Here is a 15,281-nt window from a genome sequence, read left to right as displayed (position 1 = left end):
GCGGACCACTTATGTGCACCCCTGGTTATTTAGCTCATCATATTGCAGCCACAGAAATTATTTTGTCCATGAAACCATAAAGCTGCACTTTCTTTTTGCCTTATAGTCTGATTTGTCATTACTTTTCCGTTTTGTGGTAAGCTTTTCTTTGGCTGTCACTTCTTCACCCTGACCTGTCTTATTTGGCTCAGCAAAACTAAAATATATATCCTGCTGCTTTTACACACGCACTCACATAACGCTCAGCGATTCTCTGCGCGATCAACCTCTCACATGTTTAAGCTCACTGCAGGAGATTTCACTTGTCTTGTTTGCATAGTAAGCTAAGGATTGATAAGACGATGTCAGAGGAATTGGTGCGCAAATTATCATCACTCACCAATCAGTGCTGTCGCTCTCTATACACAGTTCGTGCGATTGCAAAATGAAAGCAAAAAACAAGTGCAAATTCAAATGCGATTTCAATATGTCACATATTGACAGTGGCTCACCGATGCCAATGACATAATTACCCAGCTACATTTCCGAAAGAATGCAAAAGCATTGACATATATTTTTCCTTCCTACAATAGCCCGACGGGCAGGGCAGAGATAGATTTTGGTAGCCCGACTGGAAAAATCGCTAGCCCCGGGATGTCGGGCTAGCGATATTGCGAGCCCTGTATCTGATTGAGGAATAACTCATCTTTGGAAAAGAGAGTTTATTACAGAGAAATGTCTCTTTCCAAAATAAAAGCTATACTATATGCTTCTTCTGGGCTATATTCTCAGCAGCATATTAAATATATCAGGTCCCCATGAGGAGAATCATGTGCTAACGGCTGTCTAAATGACTCGGGTAAAGTTTGTAGCATGCGTGCTTGTTGTTTTTGTCTGCTTCCACTTGTCTGTGCACTAGGATGATGTCGGCGTAAATGTGCAGTCATATTCGTTATGTTCCCACTAGTGCTTTCAGGTTAATCTCGTTGAAATGACCTTAACGCCACAACACGGCAAATCTCCGTTAACGAGCTACCCCTGATCGCCGTGCATGGGGCTAGACGGCCAACACGTTAACGAGCTAACTGCGCTAACACACTAGTTCCCACCCATGTAATTGAGCATTGCGTGGCACATCCAACATACTGTTTTACTTTAGTCCATGACGTGCTTACCTTCAGGGTCATACGTCATATGAAAACCAAAATAATTCCAAACGCCAGATCTGAATGAGGGTGGGGGAGGTTCAATTTGCCATGTTGCAAGGAGAGCTTAACTTCTGTCTCGCTAGCTTGCCCTGTGCTCTTCCTTCTGATGATGCTGTCGAACGCAGATTCACTGAGCGCTCAACACAGACAGCATCGTCAGAAGGAAAGTTGATAAAATAAATTACAAATTTTGTATTGTTCATACATATGCGTACCGAACCAAAAACACTGTATCGAACAGTTCAATATCGATACGAATATCGTTGCACCCCTACTAGTTATATCAGGGCCGTGCAGAGAAGTTTAAAGGGGCGGGTGCTCAAAGTTAAAAAGGGGCACATTGAACCAGGCTGAATAACAACAACACACATTCATCAAGAATCTAATATGGGAAGGGCAGGGCTGTGTTTATCTGAGACTGTAGACATTAAAAAGTCCATAGGAGAGATGGTAGCTGATTAAACAAGTGTCATGAGATAATAACAAAATGCAAAGATTGGTGACAGCGCTTGGAACCACAAGGCAACAAAAAACTGTGAGAAAGAAATTAGGCTCTGCCTGTGAATCACTCTTTGCTTCTCTTCTTCCTTCCATCCCATCATTTCATATATCACTCTCCACTTGCTGTCTATGTGAGAACAAGGCACAACTTGCTATTGCAATATACTATAATCTAATTATCCACACCTAACAACTCTTGCACTTAATCTATAATAAAATGATGAGAGAAAAATGTTATAGCACTGCCTTTAGTAGCCTCACACAGCTCCTGCTGTTTCCTCCTCATGTCCTTACCAGCCATGTCTGGACAATGTTATATCATGAGTAATAATTTAAAAAAACAATCCATATACATAAAACACACACATGCACGCACACACAGTGACGTTTTAGACCTTCTTCAGAATACTGTATATACTATGGGCATAATGGTGCTGATCCAGAATCCTTACATTATTATTTATTACTAGAGCTACAATAATAAAGCAATGAGGAGGGGGAAGTAATAAATATGAAATAATGTATTTATGATGATTCCATTTGTTTCACTATCCACTCTGTGCAGGGCAAAGCTTATTACATTTTTAAACTGTAGAGATACAATCATTTTACTGCTGTAAAATCCAAATTTTGTCTTATTTAAAATATAAATCTAATATAATCTGCTTCTTAATGTATGTTCTTTAAAATACAGCGTGTGTTTTTTTAATATATTATAATTATAATAATTATTATGTGGACATGCATATTAGATCGTTTTTTAGTGAAATATAATCCCTCCAGAAAGGCAGGAAAAGCTCTGTAACTTACTTTAAAACTAAATATGTTCCCTAAAACGGTGACAGAGCTACAGACCCATGACAGCCTTACCCAGTGAGCCAGCAGCTGTGACCAGCACTACTTGTGCAGTTAATAAAAGGACAGGTAATGTTTGTCGCGCTGTTGCACACACAGCACGCTCGTTTGTTTCAGTTCGTCAAATTGTCACAAGACAACTTACCAACGTGTACGTAATAAGCCAATACTCCTGTGTGCTATACACTACAGTGTACGCTGTACACCTACTTACTGGTTTTGTTGCATCAGTCTGTGTCTCTGAGTTAACTTGTGTTTCTCCTACAGCTCCGGACCGCAAAAAATGCGCGTGCTCTTTGTGAGCTCGTTCCCGGCTCGTAACCAGCGCGTTCTGCCGTCAAGGGCGATCATTGGTTAAATGTGATCATGTGACTGATGCAAGCCAGATCCTTTTATTTAGCAAAACTGTGATTAATAGTTAAATATTATTGTTGAGGGGCACAGACAGGACTCCGCACGCACACACACATAAAAAAAAATAATAATTTTTTTTTAAAAAGTTGCCTCAACAAAAGGGCACTTTGGGCACCCATCAGGAAAGGGGCGGGTGCTCAAGCCCCTCTAGCCCCCCCCCCCCCCCCCCCTCTGCACGTGCCTGAGTTATATATTATTTTACTTAATGATCTACTGACACCACTGACTATGCAGGACAACCCCACATCTGGAGCCAGTGCACATGTGCAGTTCAATTCCCGGGCAGGTTCTGAAGATGGCCGAGCTGTCGAGGACAAAGTTACTAATGTGACGCTAATGTGGTTAATCAAGATCTTCATAACTATGTGGAGCACAGTGCACACACCCCTGCATGTTCTATAAGCCAATAGGAGGACGTCCTGTTTTTGGCACACAAAAGTTTCTCAGGTTTTGATTACAAAACAAGCAACAGGCCAAAAATATTTATAGATTTAGACACAATAATAGATTCCTCCCAAATCTCAGGAACTCTGAAACTCAGGCATTAATAATTAATAATATTTTCCAAAGCTTATCATTTGGACATATACAAATTACCCTCTTGGGATTATGAGGTCCTCACAAAAATGAATATTCGCTGTCACAGTCTGTAAATTTATCCAAGTCACAGCAAGCATTTTGAAATAAGTCCTAATCAGTCCAAGAAAAACAGTCTTGAAGGGTCTGGATGGACTCGCTGACCACACCAGAACCAGCACTGAGGTTTAGTTCTCTTTAAGACAGATTTCATGACGGGAACCAAATAAAACACATTTCAGTCAAACATGCCACAGAGAGCTCTACAGAAAGATTTATTAGGTTCCTTGATGGAGCTATAACAAACGTCAGCGAGCGACCTCCCAACTGTACATTGATTAAAATGACAAAATAAACTGGGAGCGTCTGGTGTGACGTTACTGTGGTCTGAGTGGCGACTTCCACATTCGCCCTCAGTTGAACGTACACATCAGTAACAAGGATCTGTGGAAACTCTCTTGGTAAGTAAAAAGGATGCAGGGAGGCGGATCGAAGTTCAGTCTCAGCCGTGATTCCCTCACCACCACTTTATCACCAGCTCTCATTATTTTAAAGACAGAGACCCTCACACTGGGCTTCACTAGTTACTGCTGGGTCTCTGTTATACAGAAGGCCCATGCCACATTAAGGAAAAAATAATGTCCTTAATTTCAACATTAAAGGTGAAAATGAAGAACTGTGGAGATTTGCTGTTTCAGGACAAAGTGCCACAGCTGCTGTACTCTCTGAGTCAGTGAAACTTCAGCAGTGGTGTTAGCTAAAAAAGGGAAATGATTCCTGTTACACATCCATGTGTTATATAAACACAGTGTGGTGAAAAGTATAAAGATGCTGAAAGGATGGTGCAGAAAGCTGAAAAACACAAATCTGGAAGATTTGTACAAAATCAAATGTCTTGTAATGGACGGATGCAAGGTTATCGATGGTTCCACCTTCATACAATAAAGAGGATGGATGCTGCAAAACTGGATGATGAAATATTGGTTCAGCACTTTGTTTGAAAGCGCTTTATAAATAAAGTCATTATCATAAGACGGTGGATCACTTTGTTTCACTAACTCATCTAAACAAAGCTTTTTGTAGAGGGGACAGCAAACCTGGCAGTTTGTCTTGAAACAACAAATCTCCACATTTCAACTTTTTTCTCCAAATACAATTTTGACTTTAACCTCGACTTTATCTTAAAATGATCGGGAATATTTTTCTAACCGTGGTCCTAAAACTTGGCCTTACTCCGTTTCCATCGGAGCAATAAGGTCGGCTTTCTTGTGCTCCACGGTGAACAGGTTTACCGTGGAGAAATCACGCTGAAGAACTTGGCAAGTAAGGCCCCTGTGAGCTCCACATCTCCAGCTTCGGGTCCTAAAAGAATAAAAGTGACTCGACTATACTGGAGAACATGAAGATCTCCACAGAGCTCTCACTAAGTGGCAAGTCAGCATCCAGGTGAGGAGGATGGCTGTGAAACCAAAACGAGCCAGAATGACTCAACAATCCACTTTAAGAAAAACAAACACACAAATCACTCTGGCCCACTCACTGCTGCTACACGTCACCAACCACCAAAGATGATGATGATGCTGGCATCAAATAATCAAAGCTCAGCTTCTCGTCTGGTGACGATTTCTGATCATTTCTATGATGATCGGACCAAATAATGCAGATACGACGTGATCACGCCCAACACTCTGCCAACGGGCACAGACTGACCTCTTCCGGCTGTGAGTCGTCCCTGTCAGAGCCTCGTCTTTGTGACTTGGTGATGCTGTGGTGTGTTCGTGTTAGGGTGTTAAGGTTCAAATATTGAGGAAGGAGAGTACAAACAACCAGGTCCAGAAGATCTTGGTCAAACAATTGATTTTAATGAATACACGCGTGGGAAGACCAGTCTGTACGCAGACAGGGATTGATCTTCGACTTAATCAAAGCATACACAGATTTTTATAGCATCAGGGTTTAAATTAATGACGCCCCTTCATACGTCACAGACAGAATATATACATACGTCAAATCAAAACCACAATGACTTTTAACACGGTTTAAAATAAACATTGTCTTCGTCTTCATAACAGATGTTTCCTGTCAACCTTTCTGATTAGCGCTTCTTCAAAACCGCAGACAATGATTCTCCAGTGAGCGAGCACTTCTGCAAGCCCACAATTACAAGCAAACATGAGATGTCACGACCTTACGTGGCACTCTGTGTCACCTCTCACCTACTAACGCTCACTAACTGTATGTGTGTCTCGTCCTTAAATGCTCTCTCATCTCACCCGTTGCACTTCTGACCTTTTACTAGACCAGAGGCTCATCCTTATGTGTGACAACCTAACTGAAACTACATGTACTATATTGAATAAATGTTCTAATCAAGAACCTCTACTAAAAGCTTAATAAAAGAATATAAAAGTATAACAGAATATTTTGAATAACCTAGTAATTCAAATAGCCTCGTCTACCCTGCTCCTCAGAATAACTTAGACTCTGCTTTCACTTCTGCAAACTCTCTGCAAGCCTGCAGTTTCCTGCCAGCCTGTGACTTTAGTCTTTCTGAAAGACACACACACTGTTTAAACCTCTGAATGCAATATCAATGCTGCAGATTATATTCTTAATGCAATAGTAATGATGATGATTATTTACCAATAGCAGTAAAATAATTTCCCTACTCCACAAGAGCTCTCACTAAGTGGCAAGTCAGCATCCAGGTGAGGAGGATGGCTGTGAAACCAAAACGAGCCAGAATGACTCAACAATCCACTTTAAGAAAAACAAACACACAAATCACTCTGGCCCACTCACTGCTGCTACATGTCACCAACCACCAAAGATGATGATGATGCTGGCATCAAGTAATCAAAGCTCAGCTTCTCGTCTGGTGACGATTTCTGATCATTTCTATGATGATCGGACCAAATAATGCAGATACGACGTGATCACGCCCAACAGTCTGCCAACGGGCACAGACTGACCTCTTCCTGCTGTGAGTCGTCCCTGTCAGAGCCTCGTCTTTGTGACTTGGTGATGCTGTGGTGTTTGTGTGACTTTTGTTATAAAGGGGCGGAGTCACGAGTGGTGACGGTTTAAAAATAATGACCTGCAGTGACCTCTGACTCTAATTTTGGATGTATTCTGGCACACTGTTGTCCATCTCAGCTCTTTAGTACAGAGGAAAGAAAAACTAAAGAACTGAAGCACATATGCTGATGGTGATGATGTCACAGATAATGTGATTGTTCACACGTTCAATAATTAGTTGGAAAAATTAAGAAAGTGCAATCAGAGCCCAGATAAAGACAATAACATCAGACAGAAAGAGCAGTGATCAGAAGCACAAACAGAGGCTGCTTTGGACCATCTTCACTGTTTCACACAGTTTCACTTTACTACAAACACGTTCTTTGTAAAGTCTCACTTCAGTCTTCTCTCCTAAGGAGCAATGCTAACAGACCAACAGCAGCACAGACATGAGCAACAGTCTCATTACTGTCTGCTGCACCGTGTTAACACGACCAGGCGGAAACAGCACACAGATAAAACATGTCAGACTGCAAACTCAGCGTAAGACTAAAAACCGACGACGTGGTGAAAAGCTCACAGTTACACACCCACATACATGTGAAGGTGCACTCTCCTACCAAGGTCTCTGCCAGAATAATACAAACGTAGTGTTCTGATTAAAAACAAAACATTTTTAAAAGCATGAAAACAACAAGAAGAATTTATTACTGTGTGACTGAGTAACTAAACTATCACTAATTGATAATATTAATGATCACATCTGGACTCACCGAGCCTTTCTGAAGTTCCTCACAGCTGCAATCAGTCGACGTTGTCCCTCTGCTGTTGTGTTGTACTTCTGCAGGTCCAACTCATCCAGAACCTCCTCTGACATCTGCAGCATGAAGGCCAGAGCTGAGCAGTGGATCTCAGAGAGTTCCTTCTCTGATTTGTTCTCTGACTTCAGGAACTCTTGGATCTCCTGATGTACTGAGAGGTCGTTCATCTCCATCAGACAGTGGAAGATGTTGATGATTCTGTCAGGAGAGGATTTTGTCTTCCTTTCTTTTAGATTCTTGATGACTCTCTGGATGGTTTCTGGACTGTTCTCTGTCTGACCCAGCAGACCTCCTAAGAGTCTCTGGTTGGACTCCAGACAGAGGCCATGAAGGAAGCGAACAAACAGGTCCAGGTGGCCATTTTTACTCTGGAGGGATTTTATTAGTGTTTCCATCAAAAAATCATCCAGAGATGACTCGTTGTATTTTTTTCCCAGGAAGTTCTTCAGCACCTCTGACTTCCTGTTGGTGAAACAGTGGAACATGTAGACTGCAGCCAGAAACTCCTGGATGCTCAGATGAACAAAGCAGTAGACTGGTTTCTGGAAGATCACACACTCTCTTTTGAAGATCTCTGTACAAACTCCTGAGTACACCGAGGCCTCTGTCACATCCAGACAACACTGCTCCAGGTCTTCTTGGTAGAACATGATGTTTCCTTTCTCCAGATGTTCAAACGCCAGCCTCCCCAGCTTCAGAAGAACTTCCCTGTCAGCCTCCGTCAGCTCCTGTGGACTTGTCTCATGTCCCTCGTGGTACTTGTTCTTCTTCCTCTTTGTCTGAACCAGCAGGAAGTGTGAGTACATGTCAGTCAGGGTCTTGGGCAGCTTTCCTCTCTGCTCTGTAGTCAACATGTGCTCCAGAACTGTAGCAGTGATCCAGCAGAAGACTGGGATTCTACACATGATGTGGAGGCTCCTGGATGTCTTCATGTGGGAGATGATTCTGCTGGACAGCTCTTCATCACTGAATCTCCTCCTGAAGTACTCCTCCTTCTGGGCGTCAGTGAAGCCTCGTACTTCTGTTAGCCTGTCAACACACGTAGGAGGGATCTGATTGGCCGCTGCAGGTCGGGAAGTTATCCAGACGAGAGCCGAGGGAAGCAGATTCCCCTGGATGAGGTTTGTCAGCAGCTGGCTGACTGATGACTTCTGTGTGACATCAGACAGCAGCTTCCTGTTGGGGAAATCCAATGAAAGTCTGCTTTCATCCAGGCCGTCAAAGATGAACAAAAGCTGAGAGACAGCCAGCTTCTCTGCTGTGACCTTCTGTAATGTTGGATGGAAAACATGGAGCAGCTCCAGAAGACTGTACTGCTCCTCTCTGATCAGGTTCAGCTCCCTGAATGAAAGCAGAACCACCACACTGACATGTTGGTTCTCCAAGCCCTCTGCCCAGTCCAGAGTGAACTTCTGCACTGAGAAGGTTTTTCCAACACCAGCCACGCCGTTGGTCAGAACCACTCTGATGGGTCTCTGTTGGTCAGGTAAGGCTTTAAAGATGTCCTGGCACCTGATTGGAGTGTCATGGAGGGCGTCCATCTTGGAAGCTGTCTCCAGCTGCCTCACCTCATGTTGGCTATGAACCTCTTCACTCTGTCCCTCTGTGATGTAGAGCTCAGTGTAGATCCTGTTGAGGAGGGTTCTACTTCCTGTTTCATCACTTCCTTCAGTCACACGTTCACATCTCCTCCTCAGACTGATCTTATGTTCATCTAAAACCTCCTGCAGACCAACATCTGCTGAAAGAAAGAAAAACAGAAAGAAAACTCTTCAATGTCTGCACAACAACAAGAAGTCCAGTTTTCAGAAATGAGTCCATCAGCAGACAGATGTTCAGTCTTACTTTGTACACAGCTGCTCTGACTGGCTGTCTGCAGTCCAGCTCTGCTTCTGGATCTTTCTCCACACTGGGGACAGGACCAGTCTCCTGATGAAGCAGACTGGTCCCAGTATGAGGACATGCACTGTCTGCAGAACCAGTGTCCACAGCTGGTAGAGACTGGATCCTTCAGGACGTCCTGACACAAAGCACAGCAGGACAGCTGCTCCTCCTCACAAACACCACTCCTCTTCCTCTTCCTCCCTCTGTGAACACATTTCTTTATCACTAAAATCATTGACTGTCAGTGACAAACATCCAGATTTGATGACACTGTGCAGAAGCTCTGATGGTCACAGAGAAAAGTCAAAGTGGAGAAACTTGTGTTTGAGTTCAGAATCCAAGTTTCCTTTGCTGTTCCTGCCTGTCTTATTAAACACAGAGTGATCAGCCTACAAACTCCACAGTAAAAGCCTTCATCACAGAGCTGATTATGTCCTTCACTGGATGTACTGGAAGTTTGGGATCCATCACTCTGAACTGACCTTTGACCTCCTCTAAAAACTGTGGTGGAGCAGTGGTGTCACATTCAGAGCTTTCAGCTTTATTTTGAAAGAGTTCAGTCATCAGGAAGTGAACTTCTGGGTTCAGATTTTCTTTCTATTATTTTACAGAAGTGAAGAAGAAGAACTAAAAGCTTTGAAATGATCTGAGTGATATTTTTGAACATTGCCACCAAATTGAGTTCAGCCTCCAGCAGTAACTTTGTTTCATGATGCCTCCCTGATGATGTGATGTGTTACATCCCCCAGGAAGATGTCTCTTCTCCCTATTAACCCTTTGTTTTGTCCAGGCTCCACCTCCTCTGTCTTGATTGGATGCTGCGCAGAGTCCGGCTAATTGGTAATCAGCAGAGCACTACTTAAGGCCTGTGGAGCTGTGCTTCTGGGCCGTCTGGCCATTTTGGTTGCCATACTTGTGCAGGCTTCCATGCCTTTGTATCTTGTATGAGCATTGTTGTTTTCTTCATGTTCAGACTGCTTGTAGGGGAGAGCTGCCTTTTGTTTTGACACCCTGTTTTCTCCTGTTTATGTGTTGTTAGGTAGGTTATGGTTATTGGTTGTATATTTTGTTTCTTTGGAGTTAGGTAAGTTCCTTTTATTTCTACATCAGGGATGTTTTCTTTGTTATGTTGGCCTTGGCTCTCCCTGACGTTATACCTCAGTCTGACCCCAAATCCCATCACCAGTATTAAATAAGCCTTCTAAAATTACCATCTTGGCTCCTCCTTCTCCACCTTTATGTTCGTCCCTTCAACCCCCTAGACTAGCCAGGGGACGTAACGTGATGTTTGATTACAAACCTGTTTATGTGTTAGACATAAACAGTGTTGGGGAGTAACGGAATACATGTACCGCCATTACGTATTTAAAATACAAAATATGAGTAACTGTATTCCGTTACAGTTACCGTTTAAAATGGTGGTATTCAGAATACAGTTACTTTGTTGAAATAAATGGATTACACTGCGGTACTTTCCTGTTTCATTTTGTCGCAGATCAGGACTGTTTGGGTTTTGTTTGACAGCTACGTTCTGTTGATCCAGGTGGCAGCGTTACGGTTGCCATGGTTACAGGGCAACGCTCTCTCTCTCTCTCTCTCTGCGACTGTGTGTTTCCTGGGTGAGAGAGCGCCTTTTCGTTGTTGTTGTTGTGCTAAGCTAACAGGCAGAATGCTACAAGCATAGCTCTAAAGAATGTAGCATCATGGGCAGTGTAGTCCGTGTTGCAGGGAGAATGGACTGCCATACAGGGGAGTGGAAAGGTACAAGCTGTCATCGAGGAAAAACGGGAGCTGGAAACATGTAACTATAATAATAACCACTTCAGCCAAGAAGAGTGCCTGACGAGCCCAGTTGTAAGTAAGCTATTAAGACTCGACTGTACACCGTGTTCGTGTTTTCCTCCGAAAACAATAAGTTCCGTTGGAGCAGTCTTTCAACGCCTCTCTCTGTCTCTCGCAAGAAAAGTTGACCCACACAACAAAGTAAAGCTATTTTTCGGCTACGAGCCAACAGGGACCCCGCCGTATTAGTCAGAGGTCCCTTTACTACAGTTCGGAGTCGCGGACTTTCAGTAATAGTAATAAATCACACAGCAATAGTACATTCACGTTGTTGTAAAAAGCATGATAATATATTAAGTAATCCAAAGTATTCAGAATACGTTACTGTCATTGAGTAACGTAACGGAATACGTTACAGAATACATTTTGGGGCATGTATTCTGTATTCTGTAATGGAATACATTTTAAAAGTAACCTTCCCAACACTGGACATAAATCACATGAACACAGGCAGAAAAAATAAGCCAATGAAACAAATGACAGAAACGTGTTCATTCACTGCCATAATCCATATTTTATATGTACAGATGTTTGTAAAGAACACGTGTGCAGCGCTTTGTTCTGAGTATCTGCTGTCAGCACACAGTGCAGCAATAACTACAACCACACGTTTCTGTAGATCCTGAACATCAGCCTGGAGGAATCTGACCTCAGGTCTGCACACAGAGGAGCTTCACCTCTGGGATGATGCTGGCTTCAGCTCCTTCTACAATCAGGCAGAAGCTTCTGCACCATCAGGACACAAACAGAGAGGAGCTTCTATCCTCAGACCATTCAAGTCCTAAATCAGAACATGCTCCCCTCATAGCATCACCATCAGGGTTTAAACAGGACCTTACATCATGTTCTTGTCTCACTGTCATATTTCAGATCATACCTGATTCATTATGACGTCACACGCTGCTACACTGATCCTGCTGCTTCATTACTGCTGATATTACTCTGCTCACTCTGTTCAGTTACTCTGTTTACATCACTTTGCTCATTTGCTTTGTTCTGCTTGCACTGCTCTGTCAGTACATGCTGTGCTAATGTGGCACAAAGCACTTTAACATTACATCTGCACAATGTTTCATTATTTCATTTAATGATTGTTTCTAATGTTTTGTCCAGTCACAGGAGCAGCTCAGCACATTTCACTGTGTTGTACGTGTATGACGATGCCTGTGACAAATAAACAGCCTCGGACTCTTCAATCTTCTGCATTTCTTTGGAGATCAGCTCAGTGGCCTGTTGAGACCATCTTTCTATTTCTGATGACTCAGTTCAGATTATTATCCTGATACTTTCTTTTAAAATGTGATGAAATCATTTATCTGATGTTCTGACACAAATACACCAAAACAATCCCAAACAGCACAAACCACCACGTTACACACAGTGTAATAAAAATACAGGCAACTACAAATAAAAACACTTTAAAAATATAAACTAAAATTACAAAGTGGTCACAGAATTTCAAACACCCGTAAATGAGTCAGCAGCTCTCTTACATGGTCAGCTGAGCTCCATGATTGAAGAACATTGTTGCTGCAGGTTCATGACTGAAGTCTGGAGGAAGTATTTCTTTGGAGCAGTCACTCCTCACAGACACACAGCTGGATACTGGAGACTGTGACCTCTGACCTCTGCAAACACATCACATGAATTACTGATTAATCTCTGTTTAAACTCTTTTAAGCAGCTGCAAACACACAAACTGGATGATGTGATGGTTTCTGTCAGTAATAGTTGTCTCAGATTAGAGTACAGACGGCTGCAGAGACGTTCACAGCAGCAGAGAAGAAATCATTACCTTGGATTGCATTACTACTACGATTAATACTAGCATTATCGTACCCGGACCACCATTAGGAATCATTTATGATGTCACTGGTAGAACACATTTATAGAAACAACCTTTGAACTCTGAGTCAGCAGCTCTCTTACATGGTCAGCTGAGCTCCATGATTGAAGAACATTGTTGCTGCAGGTTCATGACTGAAATATGGAGGTGTGTTTCTGGACCAGTCACTCCTCACAGACACACAGCTGGATACTGGAGACTGTGACCTCTGACCTCTGCAAACACAACCACATTGCATTCATTTCACATCAATTAGTACACCACAAAAGGCATGCAAGGAACACAGTATGAAGGCAAACTTCTGGCTTCAATAACATTCAACAGGTCAGGTGGAAACTTTTCTCAGATTTGATTCATGTTTTTATAGAACGATCCAGCTAAAAAAAATATACCATTAGGTCAGGGGTCAGCAACCTTCAGGACCCAAAGAGCCATTTGGAGCCAGTTTCCACGCAAAAGAAAACACTGGGAGCCACAAATACTTTTTGACATCTAGAATGAAGATAACACTGTATATACTGTTTTTTACCTTTATGCTTTGTGTGAACAACTAAGGTGTGTTGCTTATGAAATCCATGAAGTGCTACAGAGAAAATTACAGGTTATTTATGTAATAACCTCTTACATGGTCAGCTGAGCTCCATGATTGAAGAACATTGTTGGTGCAGGTTCATGACTGAAGTGTGGAGGATTTTCTCTGGACCAGTCACTCCTCACAGACACACAGCTGGATGCTGGAGACTGTGACCTCTGACCTCTGCAAACACAAACATCAATAACTGATCAGTTCTCTCTGACAGCCATATGATCAGCTGATCCCTCTGTGATATTGTGTCTGCCTCATAACGCTGACAGGTCAGCCAATCATCATCCAGTTTTTCTGTCTCTGAATGAACTCAGTTTGTTCTCAGCTCTTCTCTCTGATTCTGCTGCACTGACTTCACTTAAACTTACAGAGTTCAGATCTTAGCAAGAAAACAAGTCAATAAAAATCAAACTCAGATCAAACAGTTTGAACCAATCACAGATCAATGATTCTGTCATGGTTATGTTGAAATGACTAATAAAGTTAGTAGTGTTCTTACATTATTGCTGCAGGTCCATGACTGTAAGGTGGAGGTGTTTGTGTAACCCCGTCACTCCTCACAGACACACAGCTGGATGCTGCAGATGCTGCTCCGTCCTCTTCCTCCATCTTCTTGATGTCAGGGTGGAGTTAGTCTGAGAGGTAAACACACACACTCAGAGGTGCTGTTGTACTGGAAGCATCACACTGACGGCTTTCTAATGTTGGAGCTTTGGCCCTAAAGTCCAAACCAGTTATTTTAGAGGCTCAAAGTCTTTAAAAAACACCAAAACCATCACATTATTTAATAAGTACATGATCAGGTGGATGAAGGAACTCAGTGTGTTTGGGATCATCATCATGGTGAGGAGCCCACATGTTACGGCTCCTTTGGAGAGAAGCTGAGGATCACTGCAGGAAGTGAGCTCATGAAACCAAACTGCTGTTTGTGAGCAGGATGACTCTGTTATTGGACCTGCTCTGTGTTCTACATATGATCAATACTTCAAATATCTGTAAACATCTCATCTTATATTTGTTGCACTTGGTCACATCTGTCTTTAAAAATAGATTTTTAATGTCACTGAGAGTTCTTTTCTACCTTTATTGATTTATTTTGGAATAAATTAAATATAAAGGTGCCAAAAACTGCCTGCAGCTTCTGCTCTGTGACAGGAAACTACTGTCAGGCTCAAAATGACTTCAGATTATTCATCACAGAGTGTTTATAGATCACAGGACACGTTACAGTTTTACTGTCGGTGTTTTAGTTTAAAAGAATGACGTGATAAGATCTTACTGTGAATCTGCGCGCTCATTGGCTAATACCCTGAGACTGACAGGTGGTTATCCAATCAGCGTGCGGCCTCACACGGACATAAAACTCTTAAAGTTTGTTTTTGAAGGGATTTTCAGATCAGACCTGATGTTTCTGCCTACAGCCTGTTTACCGATATAATCAATATTAGATATCAGAGCAACAGAAACCTCAGTGATCAGGACGCCGGCACTGAGAACAGGAAGTGGCTCAAACGTCGCACTTTCATAAAGGCTGTATCCCAATTCAGGGTCTGTAGCCTTAAAGCATTTTAAGGCCGATTACGTCACAGTGGCGCACCGAAGGCTTTCCCAATTCAAAGGCTGCTCGAAATGCGTCCTTCACAAAGATGTCTAAAATATGTTCTCCTTCATTTCTGTCAAACAAAGCTGTGTGAAACGTTTCCAGCTGTTAGTATCATGGTTGCTAGGCAACCGGGGCAGCGCGACGGAGG

General features: G+C 42.6%; 1 protein-coding gene across 1 annotated transcript in view; it reads right to left on the bottom strand.

Annotated features, from left to right (window-relative positions):
* The window catches only part of LOC147302878 (protein NLRC3-like), a 238,239-nt gene extending 228,748 nt beyond the window's left edge, over positions 1–9,491 (bottom strand). Inside the window, exons 1-2 of the mRNA XM_086284403.1 lie at positions 9,218–9,491; positions 7,325–9,113 (exon numbers count right to left, since the gene is read on the bottom strand). Coding sequence (XP_086140529.1) covers positions 7,325–9,113; positions 9,218–9,491 — 2,063 coding nt within the window. The remainder of the gene's footprint in view (positions 1–7,324; positions 9,114–9,217) is intronic.
* Positions 9,492–15,281: the final 5,790 nt, after the last annotated feature.

This window comes from Aulonocara sp. 'chitande type north' Nkhata Bay, linkage group LG23 (genome assembly GCF_057382095.1).
Source record: "Aulonocara sp. 'chitande type north' Nkhata Bay isolate Kocher_YH1m ecotype deep benthic linkage group LG23, A_spYH_male_GT1.1, whole genome shotgun sequence".
Classification (NCBI taxonomy): domain Eukaryota; kingdom Metazoa; phylum Chordata; class Actinopteri; order Cichliformes; family Cichlidae; genus Aulonocara; species Aulonocara sp. 'chitande type north' Nkhata Bay.
Note: the sequence above shows the minus strand (reverse complement) of the source record. Positions and strands in the feature narration are given on the sequence as shown.